Source organism: Syngnathus leptorhynchus, chromosome 7, assembly GCF_054491065.1.
Source record: "Syngnathus leptorhynchus isolate UIUO chromosome 7, UIUO_Slep, whole genome shotgun sequence".
Taxonomy (NCBI): Eukaryota; Metazoa; Chordata; class Actinopteri; order Syngnathiformes; family Syngnathidae; genus Syngnathus; species Syngnathus leptorhynchus.
In genome coordinates this window covers 3422867-3435460 of record NC_141201.1, presented here as the reverse complement: position 1 = coordinate 3435460, position 12594 = coordinate 3422867, and the positions used below count along the sequence as shown (strand labels likewise).

General features: G+C 43.8%; 1 protein-coding gene across 2 annotated transcripts in view; it reads right to left on the bottom strand.

The window, feature by feature from the left end:
• Window positions 1-12249, bottom strand: part of LOC147054171 (CD166 antigen homolog A-like) — a 31664-nt gene extending 19415 nt beyond the window's left edge. Inside the window, exon 1 of one of the 2 annotated variants that reach the window (XM_085916432.1) lies at window positions 11949-12249. In XM_085916432.1, coding sequence (XP_085772558.1) covers window positions 11949-12006 — 58 coding nt within the window. In that variant the 5' untranslated portion in view covers window positions 12007-12249. The remainder of the gene's footprint in view (window positions 1-11948) is intronic. The other variant, XM_085916431.1, reaches the window with a different exon arrangement.
• Window positions 12250-12594: the final 345 nt, after the last annotated feature.

The following is a 12594-nucleotide window of genomic DNA, read 5'->3' as shown; positions in this document are numbered from 1 at the left end:
CGTTAACAATAGATTAGTTTGTCATTTCATTTTCTTCAGGCTCGTTTCCCCACTGAGACGGCGACCAAAATTGTCGGTAAACAAAACAAAAAGGATCACCTCTAACTGCCGCCGCCAGTAAGACGCATGACGAGCAGAGAGGAAAAAGTCAATACGCGGCAGACAAAAAAGCATCCTCGCGACTGAGAAGCAATGCGATGAATCATCTTATTTTTCAACATTAGCCAAGCTGGCGGCAACAGATTAAAGTCTCCTTCCGGGAAGACTTGACGGGTCGCCTATACGTTCCATTATCGTTATGACTATATTTTGGAGGTGACCAAACTGCTGCGGAATGTAAATGAGGTCTACCGACGAGCCCGGAGTCTATCACTTGTCTCCATGAGTAAACAACCATGCAGCCATTTTTAGTGCATTTAAAAGAGCCTCATCAGGTTCTGACTGAAGCTTTAAGTAAAATAAAATAAAAAAAAATTATAAAAAAAAGACATTCATTGATTTACAGTGGACATTAATCTACACATCACTGTTCAAAATCCAGGTTTTGTGATATCAAAAAATGACCAAGTAACTGAGGCTATGTTGCATAAGTGTGCGCGCCCTCTTATAACTATAACTCATTCATTGCCAGCCCAATTCAACTAGATCTTCGACGTGTATAGCCGTCAATGGCATTGAACGAGTTAAGCGGGAGTCATCACACACCTGCCACCATTTTTTTTTTTCTCCAAAGTGCCTCGAGTCTGAATACCTGCTAATTAAGTTCAGATGTTCTGACATGCTTTTCTTGACATTATATTTTACAGCACAGTATGCCAACTTCGGGCTTCTGCTAGAAAGCAATAAAAAAAAATTAAAATGAGGACAAGCCTACTAGAACATCTGAAATTGATCTGGGGTTCATCCGAGGTGCTTTGAATGGTGGAACATCCCATTAACAATTCAAAGAGTTTTGATCTTAATGTGATTTTTTTTTAATCGGCAAAGCCTGGTATTTGAGTAGGGGTGTGTCGACTTTTCATATCCACCCCATGTGCGCTTGCTTCCATTAACGCCTGATTTCCATGCACTGCGTGGATTGCGCTTCACGCCTTGTTAGTCTGTAAACAGCACAAACTATTAAGAGGCATTAGCATTCGCTCAGCAGATGGCTTTGCGCTGCCGATTGTCGCGCCGCCGCCGATACGTTCAGATTAGGCCCAGTTGATGTGTTGCATGTTGCAATATACTCATAAGGCAACGGCGGACCTCCTGACCCCCCCTTCTCGCTGAGGACCTGAGTGGGCCGTGCTGGCCATGCCAATAAGCGCGGCTGTCTGCTTGATTATTAAGAGGGCATGACGCTTTCGAGTGCGTTCTGATTCACGCTCTCCAGATACGGAATGTAGAAAATGCACACAAAGGATTATGTACGTGCTTTCAGAATATCATTTGTAGGTTTTTCCACATGACACATCTTTTAGTGGAGTGAAGGCTGCTGACCTCTTTGATCAAACCGCTAACATGATTACCTTTGACGAGTTAAATAAAAAGTGGCTTCAAATATTTCTTCGAGCTTTTTCATTTCATTCGCGTAAAAGATGCTTGTTCAAGAATGCAACTAAGTGTTTCCATATCTGAGACATACGTAAATGACCCCCCTGAGATGGACCCATGTGTCCACATTCCATGGGATTTTGTGTCCATTTTCAAAAGAATCCATAGTCCACACTGCACCGGTAACCAAGGATGATCGTTTTGTTAACTCATTCGCAACCAGACATTTTCAAAGCAGACAGTTGTTTTCAAACATTTGGACTGATCTTTCGAGACAAAGTATAAATACGCACCAAATGAAAGACTGTTCTGAGATTTCTTTGTTTTTGGTTTTTTTTTAGTAATCAGCAAACATCATTTGGTTTGGCCAAAAACAATAGTTTCTGACTATTAAGCGGAGAAAACAAGCCGAACACTGACTGATGCTAATATTTTTAGTTTTCATGACACCTCAAATGGTAAAATAAACAAAATGAGATTGGTCATAATATTTTATGTAAACAACTATTAAATGATTTATACTGCTGTAGCAACCAAAGGGTTGGGTTTTATGCGCGTTATGGTTTCACATTTACGTTACATCCGTGCTTTATTTTCTCTTGAACTTTTGTGACATTTAATATTTATTACGGATAGACCAGTTAACTTCAACTCACATTGATACGAAGTCTACAAAAGTGTTTTCTTAAAATAGTGCCTGCATCGTTCGTCTGAAGAATTTAGACTCTGGGGTTAAGTGAACTCTTGCAAATGTAATTGATCTCAATGGGAGCCTTTTTTGTTGTTGTTGCAGCAAACAACGGAACTTATAAATATGTTTCCTTTAGTGAGCTTCTATCCAATTAAACAGAACATTTGTCTTTTGGCCATACACGGTCAATAATTGTGTAATTTTCTTTTCCTTCTAAAGATGTGTAGTAGATCAAAATGTCACAACAGAGCAAATCTTGGTCTGTTTCTTTTGTTTGGGGAGGAAAGGATAACCATTCTCCACTTGATGCAATTCAACATATGTCGCTGGCGTCATGGGTCCAAAGGTCCTTTAAGGCATAATAATTTCATTAGTGGTGGCCATTACATTTTCTTCTTCCATCAGGACATGAAAGGAAGCCCATACATCAAGATAAGTGCTTTAAACCATCAACCTCACATGGCTGCTGCTTTTTCTTTTTTTTTTCTGTGCTACAATTGGAAGACTTTTGTGTGCAGCGTAAGCCGGGCAGATCAAGCTGCTGATGAGCTTCACAGACGGTGGGGGAAACATCTCTTTGCAAAGAAAAAAGGAAAAAAAAAAAAAAAAAAAAAAACCTGTCTGTCAATTCCAAAAAAAAATGTGCCACCCCCGCCTTTCCTCCCATATCCAATATATGGCCTGAAGAGAAGAAAAACAAATCTCTTGCACATATTATTCCCTTCAAGCAAACTGAGGCTACATTGTCTCAGGAGGTCTCGGGAGGAATCTTCTACTGCAAGGTCAGAGATACACAGACGCCTTCAGGCAAATGCTCCAGAAGAAGAAAAAAACTTTTGTTCGGGGAAAAAAAACACACCTTTAGTGTTTCCATACCAAAATAGGAATGTCAGAGAAATCACGCATGAGCCCCGAAGGATTAACATAAAAAACAAGATATGTGTTCAAAAAATTTCCCTAAAAGAATATTTGATTAAAATAGCATAAATGTAAAAATCAAACACAACGATACTTAATAAGTTTTGATCAATCGCGTTTCCAATATCAACACGTCAAAGTAGCTTCTCCAACTACAACTGCTAGCGTAGCATCCGGCGGTATCTCTTATTGTGTGACAAGAACCGCGGATGAATTCCACCCAAAATGTTCTTGCCTTGTTCTCATAATGTTAAACATAATGACACAAGGTGGGGGGGAAATTGCAGCAAGCAACAGCAAGAGATAGAAAATGAAGATCATCATTCAAGTGTTACATGGGAGAAAATGGCCCGAGATGAAATTTAACAAAATGATCTCATTATCACAAATCCGCCGGGAGCCGTTACTGTCTTAAATGTTCGCGTAACAAATAACGGAGGCTCTATTCCGACTTCCTCGAAACAGAGTCGACTGGAAATCTTGACGTTTCCCCTCTGACGGACTGTCGCTCAAATCAAAGTGTCTTTTCGTGAAAATGACACACAACATAATGGGTTCAATTTATGCGCGGCAAAAGTTAATTTAACAAAGACCTCATTCTCTAAAGTATCCAGACACGGCTATAATACGCCACGCAACACGCAAAGTAATATCGCGCACGGTGATTTGTTTGCACCGAGGGGATAAATCAGCATAAAAAGTCTGCATTAAAATGGCAGCGAAGGGACGCCGCGTGATACTTAACAATTCACTCCGGGGGGAAACGCGAGGCCATTTGACCTCTTCAGACATCCCATTAGTAAATTAAGAATCACTCCCAATTACCAGACAAGCATCTCTTCACCTTCCCCGGGAGGTCTGCCAGTGGCGGCTACGGAATACTCAACAGGAAAGCAAAGCAAAGCGTCTTATCATAAAAAACATCTTAAGCACCAGACAAAGACTGGATTGTGGGAGTAATTGCCGCGTAAACACTTGCCACTTATTTAAATGAAACTCAAATTTGGGGAACACTGGCAAGAAGCTTTTTACACCGCCTTTTTCCAACTTGTTGTCTTTGGTTTTAACCACATTGACGCGGAAAGTCAACCTGCCAATTTTCACCCTTTTGTACTACTCCAGAGTTGTGAAGGAGGAGGGACGCAACCGCCGAGAGACTGATGACTCGAGGACGAATCGGTTCAACACCTGATACTGAAATCAATGAGTTGTCTGAATCGAAAATAAATCGTTTTTTTTAATCACAGTTTATTTTACAGGATCTTTGGTTGCGAAAACAATCATTTCCCAGAAATGATACAGTTAGCGAGAAGACACAAAAACACAACGGAGAACTTTGGATCGTAGGAAACGATTTTCCACATGGATTTTTTTTTTTTCCCACCCAGTATAATAACTTCATTGTTTTAAATTCAGATGTGTTCCAATGTCAACCTTCCCTCCCCGGATGTATCACGGCTATCGAGCCTGATAGTGTAGAAATGAAGGTCAACTGCGTTATTCAGAAAGTTTCCCCATCTCCAGAGATTTTGGGAAGAGAAATGGAGAAACTTACAAATGCCGCGAGCACGGGTAGCGTGATGACCCTGGAACACAATCCTGCTTTTTCTGTCCTCTGTCTCTACCAAGTGAATGCTTTCAATTCCAGTCCCTGATATATGTGAAGTGAGGCTCCTGTGAATGAGGGCCGCTGTCCGCTACGAGTCGGCGGCAAGCAGTGTGTTGTTGAAGATGGCTTCGGGCTGTCCGTGTGGCGGACTTTGGAGCCGAACAAAGACGCGGCCTTTCAAAACGGCAGGAATGTGAGGTCAGCAACCGACACGGGGGCTGTTCTGTTGGGCGCCAAAGGAAAAAAAGTCATGAAAAAAAGAAAAGCATTTCCTTCCTCAGTAGTAACTTCTGCTCAAGAGTCCAGATTTTTTTCCCATCGGAATAAAGGACACATCATGGCCAAGAGATTAAAATCACCCGGTTCAGACCCGCCCACCCGTATTCACAACTGCCATGGACTTGAGCAAGACGCTCAGATCCTGAACTGCCAGTTAACAGGCCAGAAACTGACCTCTGAACTCTATTATTCATTGACACCCATGTCACTCACCAGGCCAGATACAAACTTTCAATCCACACACACTCAAAGTCACAGTTATTATAATGTGGACGTTGAGTATGGTGACCCCTAGTGGACAACAACAGTACATTTTATAGTTGATAAAATCAAAAATCATCCCCCCCCACCCCCCCACAGGATAAGCAATGGATGGAAGGATGGACTGAAGGACTCACAAAATTCGCACCAGATGTGGCAAAAGTGAACACAGCCTTTGAACCCGAACAGAGCTTGCTTAAAAAAAGACAACAACAATGGATCCATGTTCCATTTATGGGCCAGAGGCTTTGAATGAAAGCTTCACCTTCAGCACAAAAAGCTGTGTTGACCCGAGTGACTTCTCCCAAACCCGGACAAAGCCCAAATAAAAGTCCGATACAATAGTCTTAGCGTTGGACTCCGATGACTTTATGGGCTTGCGTCGTATGCATGACTATCAGAGATTGAGCGCTAACCTCTTTTTATGAGTCAATAAGAGCACCCCCCCCCCCCGCCGGAAACACCGCGGTGTCTCGGCCCCTTGCTTTGCCTTTCCAAATGTATAAGATAACATTTGAATAACCAAAGAACATTCATTAAGTGTCATTTAAAAAACAAAAGCTTCGGTCCCCGCAGTCATTCTCTAAGGTATCTGCGTTGTCACCGCAGCTAATGGAGCCCTCTTCAGGAATTCATTAAATGACTCGAATGAAGAATTTGAACAAAGATTCGGTTTATAAGATGGGTGTGGCAATTTGGAGGAGTGAATTCCTCCTTTCTGGAAAACACACGCAGTCGGGTTGCACATGGAGTGCAGAAACAGGGAGCGGCGGCTCCCTCGAAGGGATGGGGGTGGGGGGAGGGTTGGGGGGTTGGGTGGGTGTTCCTCCATATTAATGACAAAGACAGGAACAGGAGCAAGAAGTCGCCATCATACACTCATTTGCTTTAAAAGAGACGGCTTCACAATACAGTCGGCGGGAGTCCGGTGAAAGCCAAAGGAGGGGTGGGGGGGGGCGTCAATGACAAAAGACGAGGCGAGCTCACTTTTTTTTGTTGTTGTCTGCCCAATTTCTTGGTCTTCACCAAAAAGCCGTTCCTTCTACTTTTTGTGCCTGTCAATGGGGCAGTTCCTGCATTTAGAAAGCTGCGCCGTGGCAGGGCAGCGTGAACCCGCTGCCTCTATTTCTGAAACAATGCAATTCTGGTCTTACTCCTTTCAAATAACATTTTTTTTTTTTTGCACAACACAGAGAAAAAGAGCCCGTGGCCAAAATAAGAGAAATAGTAATAGCGCGGTAATCTTACGCGCCTGGATGCAGCTCAAAGTGAGTTTAAGCTTTTGGATTCAGAACAGACAAATATTATTGTGCTCAATTTGAGACTTTAATTCAAACCTGCTTATATCTACTGCAGTGAGTAACCCCCATATTTTTTTTACTTGTTTTAAAACCCAATGCTAAACATTCAATGGACATTTCCATGGAATATAGAACGTAAATGTGCACAGAAAATCAGAATAGTCATGATTTAAAAGTTCATGACACAGATGCCATTCAATAGCTTGTTTGTAGCACTTTTGGGTTTATGCTAATATTATGCTAACAGAGAGTAAAAAATGTTGTTAGACAAAGTGTTTGGGTAAATATACAGTACAATGTGTTTTATTCTCTTGAGTGTTTAGTGAACAAACCAGTTTGGGATGTATTTTAACAGGCTGGTATTGTGTGTCATAGTATCGGAGCTTTTTTCACAGTTTCAAGTTATGGGTAGATATCAAATGACCTGCCTGAAAAGGTGTGGGAAACTTTTTCAGTTAGTGAAGCATGAGGCAACTATTTGTTCCCCAACATAAATTCCCAACCTAAATGGAAATCCCCCCCCCCCCCCCCCGCAAAAAAGCTTGTGGCATTAAACAGGTGTCAACTTAAAAGAGCCTATCTTCACCTGACTGGCAAATTAAAGCAAAATTGGACGCCTGAAGAGGCTATTTGAACGGGGATTAAAATGGGGGGGCGGGGGTAAGAGAATGTGTCCCGTAGCAATGCGCTATAAGCGGGTCGATGCAATCACCAAAAGTGTAATCAAGATTTACTTGCTGCTGCTTTACTGACAATCTTGAGTGTAAAACTGTCAAGGGTGAACAAAAGAGCCCCCCTTTTTCACATTGAATTATTCCCTGGGAACCATTTTGTTTTTTCATTCACTCAAAGCAACGTCAGTCATACATCTCCCGGCTTTGACACAGTGGAAGTTAAGCCCCTTTTCTTGCAGGAAGTTCATTTTCCTCCACGGCATCTGTGACCGCCAGCGACTAAAAACCGGCTCGGCAGAGTCGTAATCAAATCATCGACAATAACGGTTGGAAGAGTCGAGAGTCGTGTATCACATGGTGAGTGATGGCAACAGAGCGCTTTGCTGGCGACAAATGCACGCACAACGGGAAACATAAAGAGACACGTGTGGGGGCCCTTCACGGTGACTAAAACAAACACTGTCGCGCACACGACACACACGACCACCTGTTCGGCCGGGTAGAAGAGAAAAAAAAAAAAAAAAATGCGGGCGTTGAACCTCTACGTGCTCCCTCAAGGTTACTGTTTTCATATGAGTGGGCTCTTAAATGTTAAAGTGATTTGCACATAGCGAGACGCCTCGCCATTACGACTCACAATTGAGTGGCGCCGCGCGGCGTGGACTCAGTTCGCTGTCTGCAACAAATGACTGTCATTACCAGACAATTAAGAAGCTAGGCTGTCAGAAAAGCCACTGTATTTGGGGAAATTATCAACATAATAGAAGATGAGCAAACACAGAAAGGCAGGGGAGGGCTGGAACCATCGATTAGCCTTGGTGGATTGTGAGTGAGTGATGGATGAAAAAAAAAAAATGGAGCATGCTATGCTAGTACATGGCGTTCTAAAGAAAACATATTCATCTCATCGATGGGGAGAGTCGAACAGCAGCCACGCGGACCTACCAATCAAGCCCATTCTGAAGGTCTCAAGGCCTTCCAATCGAAGCAAGAGTTCACAACAGCCACGCATGTGCCACAAGAGAGATTTAAAATATCGTGGCTGCTATCGGTAGCAAACGTGAGTACTCGATACCGATAACTGGTATCTGTACTCATTCCATCTTTCATTCATTGATTTGGATATTTTCAAAACACGTGTATTTTGAAGGGCTGTACCGCAATGATCACAAGCACCTCACGCACACACACGCACACACACACACACACACACACACACACACACACACACACACACACACACACACACACACGGGGGGGAAGGAAGTCCCGCCACTCCGTTTGATTTACAGCCGGACCTGGCCCGTTTGAATTTGCCGCTCTTGACGTTGGGCGGGGCGTGCACGTCGCCTCAAGCCCGCGAAAAAGGCGCTGCCGAAAAAGTGAAAGTGACATGATAAACGGTATGTACACTATGTCACTCCGAGACAGGTGTTTCCTTGAACTTCAACTATCTTGACAATCAAGCAACGGCAACAAAATCCAACCTCTTAACAGTAGTCTAAATTGTTTATTTCCTCCGTACGACCTCACGATAAGTCTCAAGGCCTTCCAATGCGTCAAACCCACAGCGTGAATGCAAGAATCCCTCGAGCGACTTTCATTGTTGCATCTCAGCGGCTTTGTGTTGTCCCGCGGCAGATAATGGCGTTGCCGGGGCGCGCACTCATCTTCATGCCAGACATTCCGTCCAGCGGGAATCATCAGAAACTCAGCCGTCACACGCGCTCATTGACACTCAAAATAAGCCACTTTACACTTCCATTTCCGCTGCGACGGACAACTATGGCACATTCCAAACAAATTTGAGTGACGTAAAAATATCAGTTAACCAGTTGTACTCACTATAGCTAACAATGCTAACCGCTAAGTAGCTTGCAGCTACTACGCCATTACTTCTAACAGCTTTCCACATGTTTCTATTGTCTCAAAATTACATTGACATTTATATTTGGCGACATTTTGTATCTTTAAAAAAGCGCAAGCAGCTGCTTGATTCAGTCTACTCACTGTACAAGTATTTTTTCAACTTGAAACAATGAACCTTTGTGGTTGTTTTTCCAGATACTAAATTGATAAATCTATAAAATATATATATACCTTTCAAAATAGCTGTTTTTTGTACTTGAATGATAGTTGAGGATGTTCAAATAGTAGAAGAAGAATGCTATGGTTGCACTGAGACTATTTTTGACACTATTTCATCATTAAAGATATCTAATTTATTTCAAAGCATGTATCAGTTTGACATCATTAAAAAAAAACGTTTCCTGAACATGAATAATCTAAATTCAAATACTCCACAGAAACCATGTGGGAATGTTCTCATTACAGGACTAATAAAGGTGCGTGTGTATTCCAAAGGTCAATCAATTGACGCTGGAAAACATCAATTGTGTTTCTGAGATTTCTTAAGGGATGTTTTGGGTAAACACGTGTTTGACTCTTATGCTTCACCTGTATATCATCACCGAGCCAATTATTTACTGGCTGAGCAGACAGCCGATACCAACAGCCTGTTTATTTTAGCACCAATGACAAGGAAGTGAAGTACAGATGCAGCATTTTTTTTTTTTAGTCAAAGACCAGGCAGACTTGTCAGGACCGCATCTGAATTTTCCACAAAGGGATAGTTTTCATGTCTTTTAAGGGGTGGGGGAGTGGGGGGGATTTGAGGAGAGGGGCCCATCTGCTTTCTTGCGGAGACAAGGCGAGATGGGACATGCACACACAGCCGCACACAACTTGTCAACCGTGCCATGAAGCCTTCAATTAAAAGGAGCCTCCGACATCCTGCCGCGCAAGTCTGGACGGGACCCGGCGCGGGATGAAAGAGGGGATCCATCTCAGGTGAAATCGGGTGGGTGTGTGAGAGCCCCCCACCCACACACCACCACCGCCCCTACTAAGTCCATTAGTGGTGGAAGAGCCCCACTTGCTTGACAAGTAATACCAGCTGTGACACCGAGCGCAGGATGGCTGTGCGTTTTGCGGTAAGGGAGGGGAAGGGCGGTTTTTTTTGGGGGGAGTGCGTTGGGGGTAGGGTGGAGATGAGGGAGTGAACAAAAAAAACCTTTTCCAGACTCTTCCTGGAGAGATTTAGGGCTGAGTTTGTCTTTTTATGTGGGTCGTAAGCACAAAGATTTGAGAGCAGTGGTGGGCAACATATGGCCCGTGTGCTACATAACATCCAGCACTGGATTCGAAAAAAGAAATTCAACCACGGTTAACCTACAGATGCTCATAATCGTGAACAGTTGTTGATTCATTACTTTTAATATCAATTTTGCGCAGCCCCGAGGACTTGACAAAATTGAAATGGCTGCGGCTCTCATCTGTTCACTCGCGATAAACATCGCTTGTTGAGTTTATGTTTATCGATGATCTCATCCAGACTCCATTATTTAAATGAGGACTCGCAGTTCTACCCGTGATCATTCAAAAAGAACCTCGAGCCGGACGACCATCTGTTGTGCGCACGCGTTTACACCATCACTCCCTAAACACACACGGAGCAGCAGGCGGGGCCGTAAAAGTCTGACCTCGACCCGGTGCACTTCTCCACCATGTGAAGATGCGAAGCACGGCGGTGCAAAAAAAAAAAAAACCTCATTTGTTTCCTCTCAAATAAATGGAGTGATAGGTGTTACTCGGGGGTCAATTTCTAGCAGAAACAGCTGTGGCGTGACTGAGGCTGAGGTCAGAACTACGTGTCCAGTCCCTAGCATTCTTTGCTAATAAATACGCAGGCAGTACTGTGGAAAAAAAACGGTTCCGCTACCTGTTGGCCTGCAGGCGAGGAACTGAGTTAGAAAAAAAACCACATTAAACTGATGCTGCAGAACCAGTCCCAGCATCCATAACCACATGCCGCATTCCCAGCCCATTAGAACTTGCACCACAGGAGCCGTCTGACCTTTTAGCAAAACTATCAAACAGCCCCGTCAAAACCACTGATCGTAATCCCAGTAATCCAGGAAGCTCAATCCAGCTGCATAAAACACGAGTGCAAGCACATGAAGAGGTGAAATAATAGCCAGAACTCATGCTCAGACGATTCAGCCGGAGCTCACAAAAGAGAACTAACGTCACATGATGATGGGCATTAACCAGTCATGCGTTTAGTATGCAAGTCATCCAGGGGTAATACACACTTGTGGGGGGGAATTAAGCACATATTGATTATGAAAGTCACTGAACGAGTTCTTTTACCTGTCATGCCACTCGGTGATGGTGTGAATGTGACTTTATAGCTCAAGGGCCATATGTTGCTCATCTCCGAATCAAACCAGAGTCCAATATTTGCCGCCTGAATTGATGCGTTCATGGACCAGAAAACTAACTCGGAAACCAGATTAATCACAGAATGAAAACGCGTGTGAAGGGTGGGGGCAATCATCAACGGTTTATAACTCAAGTTTGAAAAACCTAATACACACTACGTTTAAAACGATATTTTTTTTCAATAATTGGGGGTAAAATGAACATTTGAGCCCCCCACTCCCTTCAAAAATGCTAAAACGGGTTGCTAGTTAACTTTCTGTCGGCACCTGCGCGCGCGTGGCATGCGCCACGTTATCCCCCTTAGGCGGTCAGGAACACATGGAAGTCAGTATAATCATACAATAACCACTCGACGAAGTCATTTAATATCTTAAAATAATCAAAATAACTCTTACCTTGGCGGAGAACGGTTGCGAAGAGAAAGACGAGGGAGCCGACGGACAACAAGTGCATGGTGGCGACTCGAACGCGGAGTGGTGGGGGTCCTCGAGCGGCAAGAAAAGAAAGAAGGTGGGTTTCCACGACGAGTTGTTATTGATGAAAATGTCTTTTAGTGATCCTGGAAAGCGTTGAAAAGAGTTGAGGTGAGTTTTTTTTTTTTTTTTGGGTGGGGGAGTGGACGTGGCGCACCAACTCGAGAGCTGTAGCCAGTTGTGCTGGAACAGGTAACAGTGAAAGAGCGCAGCGAGAGGGGAATGGACGGCGAGAGGAGGGGGGAGTGTTCGAGGGGGGAAGAAGGAGGGAGGGGGGTGGCATTTTCTTTAAACCACGCCCCCATCTCCCCCCCCCCCTCCCTTCTACACACACCCTGGCAAACACACACATCCTCCTCTTCCAGCGTCACCCCCCCATTCAAACAAGTGCTCTCGACCACCCTCTAACGACCCCCCCCCCCATCATGGTCTCCTCCTACTGGTCCTCTCAACCTCTTTCCACTTATCTCTATTATTTCCCTCTTTCTCTTTATCAACATCTGCAACACACACCTAGATACAGTGAGTGGCGCCAATGCAAAACCGCCAGAATATGAAATTCAAGGAG